The following is a 19201-nucleotide window of genomic DNA, read 5'->3' as shown; positions in this document are numbered from 1 at the left end:
TCAGAGAAATGTATGTCTTACATACATTTTGCAGAGCTTCTGCATCTGCAAATGGTGAAACTGATTCTGCAGTTTTTAATACAATAAATGGGAAATGTGGTTTTCCAGACCTCACTAAATGTTTTGGTAAAAAGTAAATCAGTTATAATCTAGACATGGTGTAGTTGTAGAATTTAATCTTTGTTTAGTTCTTCTGTAAAGTTTGCGTACTGTATATTCTATTGTCTCAAAGTCATTACGGTGCTCTCCCCACAGCTCCCACACCTTTACTACTCAAATATTTGCCAAAGGAGCACAGCCCGGCAGAGTCCGGCTCATTCTTTAGAAGATGATACACACTGTGGGCTCACCAAGATGTTGAAAACAAGAACAGTTTTTATTTGGCAAACCCTGCGTGATACAGAATACTGTACAAGGCACTTTAATGAGCAATCATTGTAAAGCCACTGAGTACAACAGTGAAACTGCCACTCATGTAAAAGGTACAACTACAGTGTGAGAAAAGCAAGAGGAAAAAGCAATGTAGAAAACAATTACTATTTGATTGTCATATCCCTGGACTGAAAGGTTTAAGATAATAAATATATCAATTTACCCCAATCAATGAATTCCTGAAATCTAATTATGGCTGAAACAGTTGCTGAATGGGATGTTTTTTTTAAAAACTGCACTCAAGTAAGGCACGTTAAACATCTACAGAGGAAGCCGATATAAATGAATGCTTTGGCTACCCTTAAAACAAAACACCCTTAAATATTAAATGAAACATTAAAATTAACAATCTTAGATCAGATATTGGCAATTACATGACCCAAAGTAATGGACTGTGTTTTTCAGTGCATATGCGCCATTTTTCAGTGGTTGATTATTTAGCGATTAAGACACAAACACATTACAGTAGTTAGGGAACATGTTCGATGCACCCACTGATTAAATATTATGGGTTTGTTTTGTTGTTTAATAAGTGTTTCACTTACATTACGGTTGTTGAACTGCTGTATATGAATCTGAGAGTAATGGAAACTTATTTATATGTACTAAACAGTAACATATTCATAAAAAAAAAAAAATTCAATTGTTCATCTAAATAAACACTCAAATTGCACTCAAAAGTGGAAACAAAAAAAAAAGGGGGCTCTGAAATAACTACAGTTGATTTGGTACAAAGACAACAATGGCGTGGCCATACTCTCTTACCAACACAATCTTCTTCTAACAAAAAAAAATATATATTTCACCTGCTGTGCATGGCACTCTGAACAACACAGCAAACATCCACCAAACGACTTACGACCATGAAACAAAAACAAAAAAATCAGTGCCCCCACAAATATGCAAACACGTTCTGCAGGAAGAAAAATGGGAGTGCAGAGATCAGTCTGTAAATGAAACCATTGGCACACATCTTTATTTAAAAAAGAAAACTCCCCTGTTGGATTCACGCATTTGAATCTCAGTCCTTCAGTAAGTTGGAGGCTGGTACTCTCCTGGTTGCTCCTGGCTTTGGGGGAAAGGCGACTGCTGGTAGCCTGTGGGGTACTGAGCAGGCGGGTATGGAGTGGTGTGGTCGTTGGCTGGGTCTCTGTACTCCTGGTCAAACTCACTGACGCCTTGGCAATACCTTCTGTACGCAAAGTAGGACAGGAAGGCCTGTTGAGAGAAGTCTAAATTAGTAAGTGGACTTTCCACCAGCTCATTTGTGGGTTATCGTGTGATTTTGTTAGTCAAATGCTGGTCACACGTGGCAACGTGGGAGACGAGAAGCTCACCCAGGTGGCGATGGAGAAGAAGGAGAAGGCAATGACAGCCCGGGCAGCATCGCCAGCGCCGGCAAGGTCGTTGCTGGTTTTGGACCACTGGTTGGCCAGGACACAGAAGCAGATGAACCACAGGAACGTCCACACCGCTGCCCCGTGATAAAAATGTCAAAGCAGAGAAATAAATAAGGTTTAACAACTAAACACAATGACAGCATTAACTGCAACTACAGTGCACTTCCTGTTTCTGGGGCACAGTTCCTTTATTCGAGTGTAAGCAGTCTGCAGTGAAACCTGACTCTCACCTGAGAAGACCAAATCTCCTATAACGATTAATTTTCTCTCTTTGGCATTGCTGATCTGCGGGAAGTAGGCATCCAGTATGAAAAAGATGACACAAGCCAAGAAGGCCAGGACCCCGATTCCGACCCCGTAGCTGCAGGCGCTGTCGTTGTTGTTGAACATGCACTTGGTCTCATCCTTGGTCGTCGGGTTGATGTACCCTTCTGCTGTGATGGTTGCAAAGACCACAATGGAGAATAACTGCAAAGAAGGGACACAAAGGATTAATGCCACAGGGAGGTGGTGGGGGGGGGGATGCATGTTGGGGCCATGTGATTCTTATCACATGATTCACATTACAAGAAAGCTTTCACCATAAAATAAAAACAATTTAAAAACAGCCAGTTGAGACAAGTGGAGCTGAGCAGATGACGCTGGAAAAGTTTCAATTCCTGATCTCTTTGAACACTGTAATAAAAAAACACAAAAGAGCGACATGTTCTGTGGTTCTGAGTGACCCTTGTTCCTGATCCACTTTCCACACAAAGTTAATACAATGACAAGAAAAGCAAAATCAGCAACAATTGAGATAAATGAGTCATCTTCAATGTAGCCAAGCAAATAGGATTAAATATTATATCCTCAAATGTAAACGGTTTGCTTGCTTCTCCGCGTTTTAAACTGTTAACTGGACCAAAACCAAGACACCTGAGGACGTCACCTTGAGCTCTCACACCTACTTTTTGTTTCCAAACATTGAATCAATCTTACAGATTAAATGTTTTACTTTTTTTTTTTTCTTTTAATGTCTTACTTCCTCCTCCATACCAAAGATCCCTTAGATACTTACATAGATATAATAATAATCAAGAAAGGAGGAAGACTTTGTTGTCTGAGCTCACTGGAGTTTGAAAGGACTTGTCTGAAGACATAAAGGAAACTAACTCTATCTTCTTTACAAAACAGTCCTTTTTAAAAACTTTTAGTGATTAACCAATAATTTCCATTGTTTTAACTTAGTTCAATTTATATATATATATAGTCTTATTTTAAAGCACCTTGTAAATGCAGTTTTTGAAGAGTGCAACATAAATAAAAGTGCATTATAATAATTGTTCCACCATACAGCTCAATCTACCTGTATGGTGGGTTCACGCATTTAAAAACAACTGTGCAGAGAAGTGGAGCACAACAGATGACGCTGGGAAAAGTTTCAATTCCTGGTCTTTTTCTCAAACCACCAAACCTTTTATAAGCTTTAACTCTTCCAGGTGCACTTTAACCAACCAGAGAAACCAACAATAATAACAAACAAATCCCAACATCAGGTGGGAGAGTGGCAGTAAGTGCGGTGACACAGCACCTGGCTCATGCTAGCTTGACGTTAGCCAATATCAACAAGTGCTAAAGCGAATAAAATCTTAATTTTCACTTCACGTTAAAATGTTTTTGAGTTTTCAACCGAACCCCCGGTTCATGCACACTGTCGACACCTCGGAAAGCTAACAAGGTGTACAATTTACCAATTTGCGTCGACACTGGCAGGTCACATCTGTTAACTTAAGGTAAAAGTCGGTGATGTGACAGCTGGCTAACTTTGATGCTAACGTTTCCGTGTAGTGACTCACCCAGCTCAGGCAGCGCAAAATGGTCTGAGGCTGCTTTATAAAACTCTCGATATCAAAAGCACCGCCAGCCAACGAGGCACCGTAAGCACTGCCCTGCATCTTTTCCACCCCAACAAAAACTAAACAAAACGCCTGTCGAGCAATTTAAGGCTGCTAAAGTCTCCTGTCAAAGTTAGGGAAAGTTTCGTTTTGTCAGACAGCTTCCTGACAACTTCTCGAAGACCGCCCCTGCTGTGGTGCGTTCAAGCGCTCCTCATGAAAAAACCCGCGCCACCGAGAAGAAAGTGCCGTAGTAATATTCGTGGTGCGTTTTTCAATCGGAAATATTAGGGGGAATGCATCTAAAAATAAACATTTTAAACGGCCTTATGTGTTTGTAACCTTGTGAAGCAAGAGTGGCTTTAATTTACTTTTGGAAAATAAAACATTCCCAGTACATAGTGTTTATTGCAGGGCTGTTTATTTTACAAGGTGCAAAGGTTCATATTGTTTGATTGTAGGCTACATTATATTCAGTTGAGCTGAGTTGAGTTGATTTGAGTTAACTTTGTTGCCATTACAAAAGTAATATGCAAAAGACACATATGGGGAATCCAACACAACCGACTAATAATAAACTAATTTTATTTTCATAGAATACCCTCAATAATACCTCTACAATAATCAGAATAAACACACCTACAGTTAAAGCATGTGGAGCGGTAGTCTCTTACTATAATAACAAAAACACTGAATATTTCACAATAATTTGGTTGCCCGTTTCTGTTGGCATCTTTTGGTAACTTTATTTTGACAGTATTCACTAGACATTAATATGTTATCAGGTCTAAAAGCTGAAGTCTGAAACCTTCCCAAGTATATGAAATACATTACATTCCAATAATAATATTGTTCATCATTATTTTACTTTAGACTTGCTTTTACTGATCTGAACTCTGTTTTTTTATTTTTTATTTTGTAAATGTTATGTTTAGTGTCTTCTGTTTTTTCCAGTGTTTTTGCTTCACTACTACGACATAAACACTGGGTTGGCTAGTTAAACGTTGTGTTGAAGTTCCTCATTATGGCCACTAGAGGGCAATGAGCACTCATTATTCTGAAGGCCCAGGTCTACTCCAACTAGCTTCAAGACAGACACAATGCCAAGAAGTATTCTATAATTTTTGATGAAAGTGTATCATTATTATTATTATTATAACATGTATTACTTATTAATTTACCATGTCCCTTTGGACCCCCCCCCCCCCCATAAAAGGCATATCATAGATCCTTAAGTGATTGCACTTCATCAGATGCAGACAGCTAACTTCGTATCAATTGCAAATAAGGCACAGCTGTGCGCAGAGAGAGTGAGAGAGATAGAGGAAGTGACTATGTTGTGTTTTTGACTGTCAAGAATAGACTGCAACAATGTAAGCGTTAAACCATTGCTCTGTGGCCTACTGTACTGCACTGTTTGCATCAAACAGAGAAACCTCACGGACCATGGCCCACGGTGTGAGCTTCAGTGTCAACATTTGTCAAATGGATTCTGACTATGAGTAAGTTTATAAGATTTCATTTTAGAGTTGCTTTACTTGTTGTTTAGGTGTACGCGGCATTTCCTCTGCATCCTCCTGCTCAGGTGGGCTAATGCACTTTGTTTTAATTTTGCACTGCACATAATGTAGCTGCTACCAGTGGAATAAATGTATCAGAATGTGTTACTAAACTGTAGTTTCATTTTCTATGCTGTATATAATTCACACACATCTTCATGATGTTCGTTCAAGTCCACGACGGACAGATCTTTTTCAGTGCTTTCACAGCTAAGTCTTCCAACTTTTGAGGCTCTTTTGTATTTGAAACTTGAAATCAGTCAAGCTTTAAAGTATGTGAGTTCTGTAAAATGATCAATTGCCATGGAATAATTACATTAAATTACAACTTGTCGTATATACATGCTGCTCCACTGAGGGCACAAAACCTTTGGGACTCTGAGTCATTTCTTCTGATGGCTACTTTTCCTCCAGTGACCTCGGAGAAGGTGATCCAGGTCAGAACTCCTTCCAGCTCGTTGAACAGCCAGCAGCCCACACCAATAAATCTCCACAAAGGGATGATTTTAGGGAATGCACAGGTACAAATACACAATGTCTGACGTTAACTGCCACTGCGGTTTCATTTGTAACATCTATAATTGTTTTAAATGATTAAAAAAAATAACATTTACTGCTGATTAGACAATGCAATTGATGGCCACATGAGAGGCGAGACACTTGACAGGGAGCAGGTGTCCTCTCTGCAGAGGAACCGCTGGTCAGCTGCTACCCTAAAGGTCCTCTCCTCAATGCCAAGTCGCACTGAAGGTGAGGACAAACCTTTCTCTACTGTCTAACTGTTGAGGGTGTTCATTTAAGAACTCTAACATTTATATTCCTTGTCCACACAGGGCCAAATAGTGCATTAATTTCCCGGCGTACCAGACGCTCAGGTCAGTCTCAGCTACACCAACACCAGACCTCCTCCCATGTCTCTCCCCACACCTCCAGAACAATCCAGGAGGACACTGTCCAGGCAGATATGGAGGAAATCAGTACTGAAGGTGGACTAAAAAATGCCAAAGCACTAATTGCTCCGAATATTAGACAACTGCAGCTGTCAGCAGATCGGGTGCAGCAGATAATTTGGTGTTTCCTAACTTTTGGTTTACAGAAAACAAGAAGGAGCAGTTGGTGTCCAACCTCCGAGGCCTCTCAGCGAGTGAGGGCATGCGCAAGCTGCGAGCCATGCCTCTTAGCCTGGCAGATAAGATGGAAATCAGGTAAATGAGGCACTGAAAAACCTTCCATGACCGGCAAAATGCAGCTGCTACCACTGTAAACACCTTCACCTATCTTTTATTAGGCGACTTGCTTTCAGCGGCGTAGCAGAAAGTTCACTCTTCAGCAGAAATATCCCATGCTACAGTCATCTAAGCATGTACATCTCAAGGGTGAGTACAAATGAAAAGGTATAAACAATTTTTTTGCTTGTGTGTATCAGTCATACACTGTTTTCCTGCCCTCAGAATTGGCGTCACTGCCTGTTCAGATGCCTCCCCATCCTCAGTTCCCTCCAGCTGTGGCATTCTCCCATGAAGAGACTGAGTGGACGTTTCGGAACCGGGGTGCTCTCGTACTTCCTGTTTCTACGGACCCTCCTGCTCTTTAACCTCCTCCTCTTTGTCATCAACGGCCTGTTCCTGGTCTTCCCTCAAGCCGTCAATCCCCCACCCCTTTATGACTCTCATCTGGACACTTTCACTGGCCTAGACCTTCTCACAGGCACGGTAAGATGGCTGTATGTTACATCAGGAGCAGAGCATACATGATTATTTCTCCCTTGTCAAATAGGGATGTAAAAATACACTCAATTTGATATAATTCATGATACTGGGTTCACAATAAGATTTTCTCATGAGACTAGAGACTGAAAAAGATTCCTTTATAATACATTTTGTCTTATATTTTATTACAGAAATGATAGAAATCATATAATCTTGTTTATTTCTGAGGTAGGATACACACTGTGCGAAACAATGAATACTTAATTTCCTTTGTAAAAGGAACTCAAACAAAGTCAAAATTAGATAATACCTTCTGCTGTTTAAATAGATGCCACAATTCACTTTTCACTTTTTGAATTTTCACACATTTGTATCGTGTTTCAACTGTCTCATGCCATGTCTTTACATTCTGGCAGGGTTATCTCTCTCAGAGTGTGATGTTTTACGGCTACTACAACAACATCACCATCAAAACTGGCAAAAAAAACAGCTCCTCTGTTGGATCACAAGATCTGCCGGTCTGTGCAGAAGTCAAGTCCCAGACAGTGCCGTACAGCATGCCTGCAGCCTATTTCTTCACCATCGTTATCTCCTTCATCACTGTTTGCATCATCCTGGTGCACAGGTTAGACAATAAGTGAATTACTTTTGCTTTCATTTTCTTTTGGCCCATCTGCTGTGTGTATTTTATGGCTATATCGTTCTCCTGCAGCATTTCCACGTCCGTTGGGAGAAGCTATTGTGTCCTCAAGTCCAATGGGGATCTGCCGGCAAAGGTTTTTTGCTCCTGGGACTTTAAAGTCAGCAAGAAGATGTCCGTCCGACTTCAGTCTGAGAAAATCAGCACTCAGCTCAAAGTAACTCAGTCATGTGAATATTTAATTTGACTCACTTTTATTTCAGAAGCATCCGTGTGAGCCATTTAAAACATACAATAAACTGGCTTCTTTAAAAGCATTTAAGGCAGAGGCGTTGATGACTCAGTGTTAGATATCTGCTGGTCACTTTGTCACACTATAGTTTGGTTTTCACACAGGAAACTGTTTAAAGTCTCTCATTAGCTTAGAACTATGAACACATTTGGGGAGTAACAGATTACATTTAACAGAGTAATGTAAACTCAAATACAAAACACAGTAACTGTAATCCATTACAGAATACGGATTCAGATTACAGTTGTATTTTGTAAATTATTATTAGCTGGGTTATCATTTTTAAAATAAGGATCAATATACCACCATGCACATGTGGAGTGCACACATTACTACGCTTCATGAATGAAACCACAGCTAATCTTACAGTTGCCAATTCATTATCACGGCCTTTAACTTGAACAATGTCAGCATTATTTTGTCTTTAAAGCAAAGTAAAATAACAGTTAAAGTAAATTTTACTCTTTACTTCAGAGGGTTCAAGGGTCTACAACTAAGAATGAGGGAATTTAATAAAGGCATCATAAACAAGATGCAACCATTCAGTCAACTATTTACACCCTGTAACAGCATCAAGAAGAATGAAACATAACCAAACTGAGATGCTCATGTGTCGATTGGATTGCCATAATAACTACATGTATCAGAGCTATTGATATGTTGATTAACAGAGAGGTAGATCAGGGTCTGCTGGGACTGACTGGTTAAAGTAGGCTCCCCATCATGCACACATATGCTAAAGAAATCAATTTTCTTATAAAGGAAGTATCTGTTATCGTACACCGATGGCGGCTTTCTCAGTTGACAGACTTACGACATAGCTGACACACATGTGCTGATCACAGGTTCACACTGTGAAGATCTTTCAAATGTAGTCGTCTCACACTACAAACTGCTGCCTTTCCAACAGGAGCTGTTATCTGAGATGATCAGTGGGGAAGATGAAAAGAGCTGCATGCAGAGACTCGGCCGCCTCGTAGTGCATCTGATTGCGTGGGCTACATCTCTGGCGAGCATCTCCCTGAGTGCCATGGCAGTCTACCACCTATCAGAGGTTAGAGGAAACAGCGCAACAACTGCTGTGCAGCCAGACATGACAGATATTCTTTTTGCACATTTGAGCAGACATACGGCCCCCAAGTAGCATTTTTCTCAAGACTACCATGAAAATAACGCCTTCTCACCACAGTTTATTTACTTCTGCTTTTTCTTTCCTGGTAAATTTTACTCTGCTGGTGTTTTATGAAACTGCATTGCATGAAAACCCATCCAGAACAATTCTTATTAAGCTATTGGAGGAAGTATGTTGAACGCAGCAGTTCCCTTTGAAGAAATTCTGCCACCATGACAGGAAAATATTATCTACTGGTAGTATTTCACAGATATAACATCAAAAAAATTGACATGTGGTATTCTTTTCATGCATTTTTTCTCGTGATTTGCAAACTCGCTAAATTAAATATGCAAATTAAATCACAGCAGACATTTGACATAGTGATCCTAAATATGAAAAATGGCTCATCTTACCCCACTCTCCCCTATATAAAGTATCAATACTTTTGAAAACCCTAGTTTGCAACCCTCACTGTGATTCGTCCGTCCCTTCACAGGCCACCATTAAGCGGAGTCCATTTAAAGAAACTGAGCTGCTGCTCTTGTCTGCTGTGGTGTCGGGCATTAATCTGTTGCTCCCCGGCCTCTTCAACCTGTGTGCTTGGCTGGAGAGTCATGAGTCACCCAGTGTTCGAGTCTATGTCTCCATCTTTAGGTGAGAAGAAGAACTGTGGAACCACATCATGTTCTCTTCAATTGTTAATTTGCATAAGTGATTTTCACCTTTTTATTTCTTGCCATTTTAAGGTTTTGTATTTTTTTTAAAGGAAAAGGTTTTAGGTACATCTCAGAAGTGCACAATAGTAACCAAAATACACACTGTAGAGAATAGGCAATAGATGAATAAACAGTACAATAATACAATACAAAAAACAAAATATGAAAAGGGCAACACATATATAAAAAAAATCAACCAAACTAAAATGAGTTCCTGAGCATAGACTTGTGAAATGTTATCTCTGGTATCTTTTAAATGTGGAGCGTTCATTGCCTCATCATAAATGTGGATGCTTTATTTATAGTCTACCCATCATAAGTCTCCAAATTCTCCAAATTCACATTTTTATATATTTGGCATTTGAGATCTGTCCCCTAGCAAACACGACAATTATCCATCATCAGTTTTATTCTGTGAGGTTTTATTGTATTGTGAAAAGAAAAATATATTTTTTTCAAATAGAATATCTCATCCATATTTCCCTCAGGAACCTGTTGTTGAAGGTCAGTGTTCTCGGAGTGCTGTGTTTCCGATGGCTTGGAAGAATTGCTGTGGAACCAGAAAGTCGTGGTATACAGGTTACAAACATGTGAATTTCTCATAATTATAGTTGTTTCACTGTGTAATGCTACTCATTCCTAAAAGATTGTGTGTTTGAACACAAGAGGTATTATGCAAAAGGCAAAGTAGCCCCAATGTTAACCCTATTTGAGATTAAATCCTTAAATCCACTTCCAGTAGATTTTTTATATTTATGCCTCTGTTATCCACAGTGTTGGGAGAGCTTTGTGGGGCAAGAACTGTATCGCCTACTCCTGATGGACTTTATCTTCACAGTGCTTTATACTTTTTTGGGAGAGTACTTGTGGAGGCAAGTTGTCGCTTTATCCACGAATAATATATATCTTTTGATTCTGTTCTTACTGTTCACCATTTACTGACTGCTAAGCGTCTTCCCCGTAGACTCTTTTCCAAGAAAGTGCTGAAAAGGAACAGGAAGCCAGTGTTTGACATTGCTCGCAACGTGCTGGAGCTCATATACGGACAAACTCTGATTTGGTAATTGCACAGCATTACACCACCATCACTGAAACACATTATATCTTTGACTTAAAAAAACATTATTAATTAAACATTAATGGTCTTCTTTCCAGGCTCGGGGTGCTGTTTGCGCCACTGCTTCCCGCAGTCCAGATCATAAAACTGTTTGTGCTGTTTTACATGAAGAAGGTTGGTACATCAGGGGTTGTTTCAACGTTACATGCGTCTTCTTAGATTACCGAAACTTAAATTCTTTTCTCGTTTCTCCCTCAGAACAGTCTACTGCTCAACTGTCAGGCGTCAAGAAAACCCTGGAGGGCCAGTCAGATGACTACACTATTCATCTGCCTTTTGTGCTTCCCCTCATTTCTTGGTGCTGCCGTGTCTATCACCTATGCAATTTGGACGTGCGTGCAACAAACAATGTCCCTAAGTTACTGTAATGCCTGCAAGCTGTTTCCACACCAAGGGCATGAGTAAATTCCACAAATTCAGACACACATAGCTTGCTAAAAATGGGTTTTGAACACATTATTCTGACACACGCCATTGTGTTCCAAGAATACACAGCATATTGTACTAGCGTGATAGATTTTAGGTAATGAATGAGAGAATATGAGGTTATAGTCACATTTCGATATCCACAATCCATACTGGCAATTGGGGTTGGTGCCCTGGCATTGCCCTCCTGTACTGTTCAAGAAGACTGTTTCACCAGATATTACCCTTAAAGTATGAGACTATATTCTGTGTTTTTCTTATTGTCACAAATGAAAGTATTTCCTGTGTAGCCAAAGTATGATTGCCTCTATTGTTGTCAAAAAACCCATCACTTAGCCTCACAGCGGGTGACATGTTCCTTCATTACAATGAAAATGGGCACTGTTGGTTGTTTTGAGTAAATTGTGTACTTTTCTGGTGCTGTAAATACAGCTCTAAAGTAGTCCCAAACAAATGCAGAAGAAAAAAAAAAAAATTAAACCTTTAAAATTTCTGACCAATTTTTAAATGAATAGTTTACTTTTGTGAAATACGCTCATTCACTTTGTTTGTAGGAGTTAAATGAGAAGACCGTTACCACTCTTGTGTTGGTATGGCAGATATAAAGCTACCATGAACAGCTGGTTAGGTTAGTTTAGCACAAAGACTGGAAACAGGGGGAAACAGCTAGCCTGGCCTGTACCTTGTACAAAACAAGGTGACAGAATCCGCTTACCAGTACTTGTAAAAACGACAGTTCAAACATCTACAGGGTTTATTGTCAACACTATTTCTTGGCCAGTTGCTGAGTTAATAGTCTTGCACATAACTGCCCGTCAAATGGGAGATTTCCATTTTTGTTCTTCGTTTTTTGTACAGATCCCTGCTTGCTGCTTCTCCCTGTTTCCGGGCTTTGTACTAACATAAGCTCACCAGTTGTTTGTGTGTACTCTTATTTGCTGTACAAAAATAATAAGTGTATTTCCCAAAATACCAAACTTTTCCTTTAAAGATTTATGTCTAGAAATGAACGGGCTCGGGGGTGAGAGGGTAGGAATAGGCTATCAGAACGTATTGAGAGAACGCATTTTTGGTTCTTTTTTATGGGATTTGTTGACCCCTAGATAACCTTTTATCTTCCTTAAACCCACAGTTTGCACTGTTTATCGTCCACAGGATTAAACCCTCGTCGGGGTGCGGCCCTTTCAGGAATCAGACCACAATGTTTCAGTCAGGGCAGCTGTGGGCTCAGCAGCTGGAGAACTCCCACCCAATCCTGTGCTGGCTCAGCAGGGCCTACAATTCTCTGTTGGAGAACCCGTTGTTCTTATTCCTCGCCAGCGGAGTCTTTCTGTGAGTGGTGACATGATCACAAACAAGAACTGTCCAGTTTCAACAATCTTTTGTCATTGTGGTGGCCTTCTTACAACATTTGTGAGCTACTGTATGTGAATACTGTTTATGCTCTTTGAATTTTAAAGAGATTTTGTTCCTCTTTCTGTTTTTTTCAGAATGGTGATATATTTTCGCACTCAAGTTGTTGATGGCCAAAGGAGAATCATCAGGCGGTTAGAAAAGCAAATTGAAAATGTATGCACAATTAAACATTTTTATAAGCAGGACCAAGAGTGTATACAGTCATGCTAGTGGCTCTGTGAGGCGGTACTGAGGCATAGTGTTGTTCACAATCTTAGATTAGATGCTAATAGTTGTTCATTAGCACTAAACACAATTTACAGCTCAAAGAATGTGTTTGCAAGTATTTGGCCATAAACCATATTGGAGAAAGGAAAATTAAGAGATTACAAATCAACCTGAGAAGGACACGGATATCTTAACTAAATGAATCCTAGCAGACAACGAAAGTCAGTAGGATTAATCATCTTGGTATCATGATTGAATCATGAATGTCTCTACCAAATTTCATGGAGATCTATTAAATAGTTATGAACAAAAAGTGGCAGACTGACCAACCAACAGAGCACCATTGCCATCCACAGAGCCATAATTAGTGACACATATATAGTATGTTGATATTAATCTTATTGAGCTTGTATCTTTTTATGATTCAATCAATTTTACTGTGTGTGTATATATATATATATATATATATATATATATATATACATATTTGTTTTTACAAGTAGCATAAAGAGAATTGTGACCTGAACTTCATTATACAATATACCCTGCATTGTAAAATGACACATACATAACATTGTATCCTTGTATACAGGAGGGTAAAGACAAAAAGTTCCTCATCACCAAATTGCAAGCCATTTATGAAGAAATCTGTCTGATTTCCCCTAATAGATAAGGTGGGTAGTCTCAATACCGTATCCTATTTCTGGTTGTTACATATCTCCTTTGTTTTCTCGCCAATTCAATGCCCGATTACACCGTCTTCCATGTAAAACCTTTTCCTCTTCCTTCCCTCCAGTGTAATGGCTGAACAACATTCACAACATAGCGATGGCAAGCTATCATCAGTGACAAGCATCTTCGCTTTAATATTATCTCATCAGTGATCACTTACAAGCTGAGAACAAAAGCAAAACCAGTCAAGTTTGTTATTTTCAAATACATGACAATGCATCACGTTTGGTGAGTTGTTAATGTGCTGGATGACACAAACACAAACTAGGTCTGGCTTTTAGCACTATAATTGAATTATTCTTTTTTTTTTTATACATATGTATGTCAGGATGTGTATATTGTTTATATGTGTTATGTTTAAGTTTATAAATAATAAATAATTAATGTGTTTTTGGCAAGTTTGACAAATAGCAACTGTCTCCTTATCTGGAACCATTGTTTTCATTGTTATCTGAACATGTAAAATTCATAATTACTTACTGTACATATACTGTATTTTATTAAGATTTTGCATTTTTTTTTTGGTATTTCTTGTCAAAAATGGGCTGTAAAAGCGTATAAATGTGGCACATTTACCTTACGTTAAGTTCACCCAGCAGAATAGGAAATAACACACACATATAGTAGACATAGCCTACAGCTATGCAACCTGCTTCTTGAAGCTCTATCCAAAGTTTACTGAGCACTCTTTTCATACAATTTGCTGTCTAAAAATGTATTTGATTACTAGCACAAATACACCACAATGGTGGGTATCAGAAGCTGAACATTAGCTTTTATTGTCACTCCAAAGAGTATCACAGCAGGTCAGACTTCAAAGAAAACGTTCAACATGACTTTATGTAACATGTAACTTAAGTTTGAAAAATCTGTTTGTCAGATACTTTAGTGACAAATAAGTGTTTAGCTGATATTATCTTAAAAATATATCTAAAAGTCAAACTGGAAAAGGTGCAGTACTTTAAACTCAATTTTATTTGAGACATACTGTCCAGATAAGAGCTAGATAAAAGGGATACAATTAAGACTTTTTACTATTTCACTGGTTAAAACAAACACTCATTTTAAAACATTTCACTCATACCACAGAGGCAAAACAAATATAATGAGCTTCCTATTATGTCTGCAGCTCTGTTACCAAGTGCTCAATAATGTCAACAATTCCCTAATCGCATACTGCATGCTGGTTTTAACATTTTTTGTCAAAGCCAGCATGGCTGCTGAACAAGATGGGCAACTTTTTGACCAGTCACTTAAATTTGTTCCAGTTAACTTTACTAGAAAAATAACAGTAGGAGGAGATTTCCTCTTTGCGACATTGAGAGACACACTATATGAACCCACTTCAGAGCAGGTTACTCTCTACTTTGAGTTGCTCTACTTGGAACAAGGGCTTGAAAAAACATTTCTGTAACGACCTCTGGTAAGTGACAGCTTTCTTCATTTCATACTTTATCTGCTGAGAACATTAGATTGTGAATTATGTTCCTAATTGTACATATTATACTTTTGACTTTTGACTCCAAACTCCTCTTCCCTCCAGATAACATGGAAGTGAAGACAGAATTAAAAAATAGAGTGTACATCCGTCTTCCAAAGAAACACATAGCTGCTTTTGCTGAAAATTATGAGCTGGTAAATCATTTCTCTCATTCTTATATTTACAGGAAGCATCACTTGGTTTGATTTTTTTGACCTAAGCTACAATATGCCATGAAGCTCATGATTTTCTATCATTTAACAGGAACATGGATTGATTATAAGAGAGCTGAATCCCTGTATAAATGAAGGATATCTACGAGTTTACTTTAGAGACTGGGGAACCGTCACAGCATGCAAGGTAAAGACTGGAAGTATTGTTTTATTACTGCCTGTGCTTATATATTTGTTGTTGTTGACAATTCTGAAAATCCAGGAGACTTAATTAAACAATTTTCTCTTGATCTCTTGAATTGGATTACAGATTAAGAAGAGCCTCAACAAGGGGGGAAATAAGGCGATGGCCTATGTGAGGTTTTCTACAGAGGATGAAGCAGACAGAGCAGAATGGGCTGGTCCACACTACATTGGAGGCGATGTGGAAGTGAAACGAGTTGTTAGTCCAAAGGTGAGTCACAACAAGTTTTTCTCTCCTTCTGTTAGAGCAGAGCTGGCTTTATGCCTGTTCTCGTAACAGATGAAAAAAGAGAAAACTTCAATTTTGTATAAAGAAATGTAGCAGTATCTGGATTTTAAAAGTGTGCATTGGTTGGCTGTGTCTTTAAGATGGAGGAGGATTCAGAAGAGGGGGTCCCCGCAGTCGCTGATAAACCTAAACTGCGGCGTTCAATGGGTTTGGGCTACATACTGGAAGATGCTCAGTGGTTAGATGATGATGAGATGGATGAATAAACAAATACTGTGCAACTTTTTGTGGACATTAATTTAGAGATTCTAAACTAATAAGCTCATAAAGAAATCAATGGGACTCCATCATCCTCTACAGGCTGCAGGGTGAAAATATTCTTAAGACTAACAATATTCAATTTATAAAGCCTTAATGTGAGTTACTGTGATAAATATTGTGCTGATTTTATGTTGTGAATTGTTATTGTTTACCTTGGGTGGATAATAAAGCTGTTTTCTGTGTGGTTTATTTACACAAATAATTTGACTTTTTATATATATTTATATTCACATCTGTTTTGCCAGTAAAATGCCTTGTATTTGTCCACATACTTGGCCAATAAAGCTGATTCTGAATAATGTTTGTCAAAGTCATTGGCTGTTAAAATATATAATAATATATATAGTACATATAGATATTCGCTCCCTTTCTGCAGCTACTGTTGGTGAATACAACATGATTTTTATTTTATAAATGACATGACACTCTGCAAAATGCCGTACAAAAGTATGTTTTGTACAGAAATGATTAATATTGTGCACATTTTATGTTGTTTGTTTGTTGTTTTTTTTTTTACCCTGGGTGGATAATAATGACTGGTTCTGACAGCTTAATTTTTTTTTGCTCTCAGATCTTTCCTTCCTCTTATGTTGCCTCTTTATTTAAAAGATGGAAGGATCGCACAAAAGAAAGAATAACTGCATAGTCCTATGAAACATATTTTAAAATAGAGTATGTATGTAAACTACAAAATGAGGTAGGCCTATCCATAAATGTAACATTTTAAAAGTAATGTAAATGAATTAGGAAATTATTTTAATATATAAATGTGTGATGTGTGTGTTGCATCTTTACTGTATGTTAAAGGTCCAGTGTGTAACATTTAGGAGGCTCTATTAGCAAAGTATATTACTCATATAGGCATGACTATCCTGAACAGCACTTAATCATACATCTGGGTGCGTGAGTAGTCCTTGTTTTTGATGGACTTCCATGAATAGATGTCCAAACAGTACTTATCTTTGGGTGAGGTTCCCATTTAATCAGGATTTTAGCTTACAGGAAAAATAGTATTTTTATATCGCCAACACACCGTGATGATAAGATGACTGGCGTGGCTGAACATATAATCGTGCGAGCGGTAAAAAAACGTGAGACCTCTCTGTCACCCACGCATGATTAGATTACCTTTTGTACCTGTGCCTGTATAGATTTCCCCTACCATGATGATCTACACTGCCACTCGAAACCGGACATAGGCCACGAATATAAACAGACATAAACACAGCCCTAAATAAGGCGTCCTATAGTATGTTTATATTAGTGTATTATCCCCTGAAAATAAGAAATCGTGTTTTTCCTTATCTTAGAATGAGTCATTTTTATCTACAGAGGGAGCGGGGTCCCCCTAGAACAGACAAACCAAACACTGGCTGTAGACGGGACCTTCGTGTTTCTCGTGATAATGATGTTCAGTTAGTTGCAGGTTTGTTAGTGCAAACGCGTCAGGTGGACTCCTACACACTGGTCTTTTTAGTCTGGAGCTCCATTACCAAGTGCTCAATAAGTTGTCAATAATGTCAAAAATGTCCTAATAGCATAGTGCATTTTGGCTTTAACATATTTAGCATTCCCCCCTGGCTGCTAAACAAGATGGGCAGCTTTTTGATCTGTCACTGAAACCAACCACAAGAAAAAATAACAGTAGGAGGAAGTTTTCCTTGTTGAAGACACTATATGAACCCACTCCAGGGCAGGTTACTCTCTACTTTGAGTTGCTCTACTTGGAACAAGGGCTTAAAAAAACTTTTGTGTAACGACCTCTGGTAAGTGACAGCTTTCTTCATTTCATACTTTATCTGCTGAGAACATTAGATTGTGAATTATGTTCCTAATTGTACATATTATACTTTTGACTTTTGACTCCAAACTCCTCTTCCCTCCAGATAACATGGAAGTGAAGACAGAATTAAAAAATAGAGTGTACATCAGTCTTCCAAAGAAACTAATAGCTGCTTTTGCTGAAAATTATGAGCTGGTAAATCATTTCTCTCATTCTTATATTTACAGGAAGCATCACTTAGTTTGATTTTTTTGACCTAAGCTACAATATGCCATGAAGCTCATGATTTTCTATCATTTAACAGGAACATGGATTGATTATAAGAGAGCTGAATCCCTGTATAAATGAAGGATATCTACGAGTTTACTTTAGAGACTGGGGAACCGTCACAGCATGCAAGGTAAAGACTGGAAATATTGTTTTTTTACTGCCTGTGCGTATATATTTTTGTACAAATTATAAAGATCTAGGACATTTTGTCACCTAATTAAAATCTGTTAAATTGGATTCCAGATTAAGAAGAGCCTCAACAAGGGGGGAAATAAGGCGATGGCCTATGTGAGGTTTTCTACAGAGGATGAAGCAGACAGAGCAGAATGGGCTGGTCCACACTACATTGGAGGCGATGTGGAAGTGAAACGAGTTGTTAGTCCAAAGGTGAGTCTAAAATGTTTCTCTCCTTCTGCTGGAGCGGTGCTGGTTTTATGCCTGTTCTCATAACGGACATAAAAATAGAAATGTAGATTAGCAGTATTTGGTTTTGGTTTCTGTGTCATAATCCGCTGAGTATAAAAATCCTTTCCTTTAAGATGGACGGCGATTCAAAAGAGGAGGTCACCACTGTCGTTGCTAAGCCTCGACCACGGCGTTCAATGGGTTTGGGCTACATACTGGAAGATGCTCAGTGGTTAGATGACGAGATGGATGAATAAACAAATACTGTGCAACACTGACCAATAAAGCTGATTCTGAAAATCTAATTATGTTTGTTAATGTTTGTCAAGGTCATAAGGATGTTATTGCAGCCACTGTTCACACTCTGCAAAACACTGTAAAGAAAAACAAAAGTTGTGTAAATAAATAAATAAATAAATAAATAACTGGTTCTGTCAGCTTCAGTTTTATTTTTGCTTTCAGGTTCTTTCCTTCCCCTTATGTTGGCCTCTTTATTTAAAAGGTGGGAGGTTTACTGCATAGTTTAAATATTCAAACACAGTGTGTAGTAACTACACAATGAGGTAGAGCAATCCATGCATGTAAGGAACTGCAAATGTAATTAATTAATATGGGATAAATATATATATATATAAGCACAAAGTGATGTAACTCACACAAAAA

At 38.4% G+C, this 19201-nt stretch overlaps 3 protein-coding genes across 5 annotated transcripts; 2 read left to right on the top strand and 1 right to left on the bottom strand.

The window, feature by feature from the left end:
- Positions 1-357: 357 nt before the first annotated feature.
- Positions 358-3906, bottom strand: syngr2a (synaptogyrin 2a). The gene is made up of 4 exons (XM_051388432.1): positions 3668-3906; positions 2063-2300; positions 1770-1906; positions 358-1650 (listed from the first exon to the last, which is right to left on the bottom strand). Exons 1-4 carry the CDS (start codon positions 3764-3766, stop codon positions 1462-1464), a joined length of 663 nt encoding a protein of 220 aa, XP_051244392.1. The 5' UTR covers positions 3767-3906; the 3' UTR covers positions 358-1461.
- A 1147-nt stretch (positions 3907-5053) lies between these two features.
- Positions 5054-14042, top strand: LOC127356884 (transmembrane channel-like protein 6). The gene is made up of 20 exons (XM_051388944.1): positions 5054-5208; positions 5680-5786; positions 5890-6015; positions 6099-6251; positions 6362-6470; positions 6554-6641; positions 6717-6977; positions 7391-7599; positions 7687-7831; positions 8817-8960; positions 9517-9674; positions 10225-10315; positions 10511-10608; positions 10701-10796; positions 10892-10967; positions 11052-11185; positions 12435-12611; positions 12770-12848; positions 13495-13576; positions 13699-14042. Exons 1-19 carry the CDS (start codon positions 5153-5155, stop codon positions 13573-13575), a joined length of 2388 nt encoding a protein of 795 aa, XP_051244904.1. The 5' UTR covers positions 5054-5152; the 3' UTR covers position 13576; positions 13699-14042.
- Positions 14043-14374: 332 nt separating this feature from the next.
- LOC127356885 (heterogeneous nuclear ribonucleoprotein A0) lies at positions 14375-18975 on the top strand. 3 transcript variants are annotated; one of them, XM_051388946.1, is made up of 5 exons: positions 14375-15057; positions 15178-15269; positions 15379-15474; positions 15598-15741; positions 18673-18975. In XM_051388946.1, exons 2-5 carry the CDS (start codon positions 15183-15185, stop codon positions 18793-18795), a joined length of 450 nt encoding a protein of 149 aa, XP_051244906.1. In that variant the 5' UTR covers positions 14375-15057; positions 15178-15182; the 3' UTR covers positions 18796-18975. The 3 variants fall into 3 exon arrangements, with proteins under 3 accessions (XP_051244906.1, XP_051244905.1, XP_051244907.1); XM_051388945.1 differs by lacking the exon at positions 18673-18975 and adding an exon at positions 15900-16379 and having other exon boundaries at positions 14379-15057; XM_051388947.1 differs by lacking the exons at positions 14375-15057; positions 15178-15269; positions 15379-15474; positions 15598-15741 and adding exons at positions 17741-17846; positions 17967-18058; positions 18168-18263; positions 18377-18520.
- The last annotated feature ends 226 nt before the right edge of the window (positions 18976-19201 follow it).

This window comes from Dicentrarchus labrax, unplaced genomic scaffold (assembly GCF_905237075.1).
Source record: "Dicentrarchus labrax unplaced genomic scaffold, dlabrax2021, whole genome shotgun sequence".
Lineage (NCBI taxonomy): Eukaryota > Metazoa > Chordata > Actinopteri > Moronidae > Dicentrarchus > Dicentrarchus labrax.
This window is presented reverse-complemented; position numbering and strand designations above follow the sequence as displayed.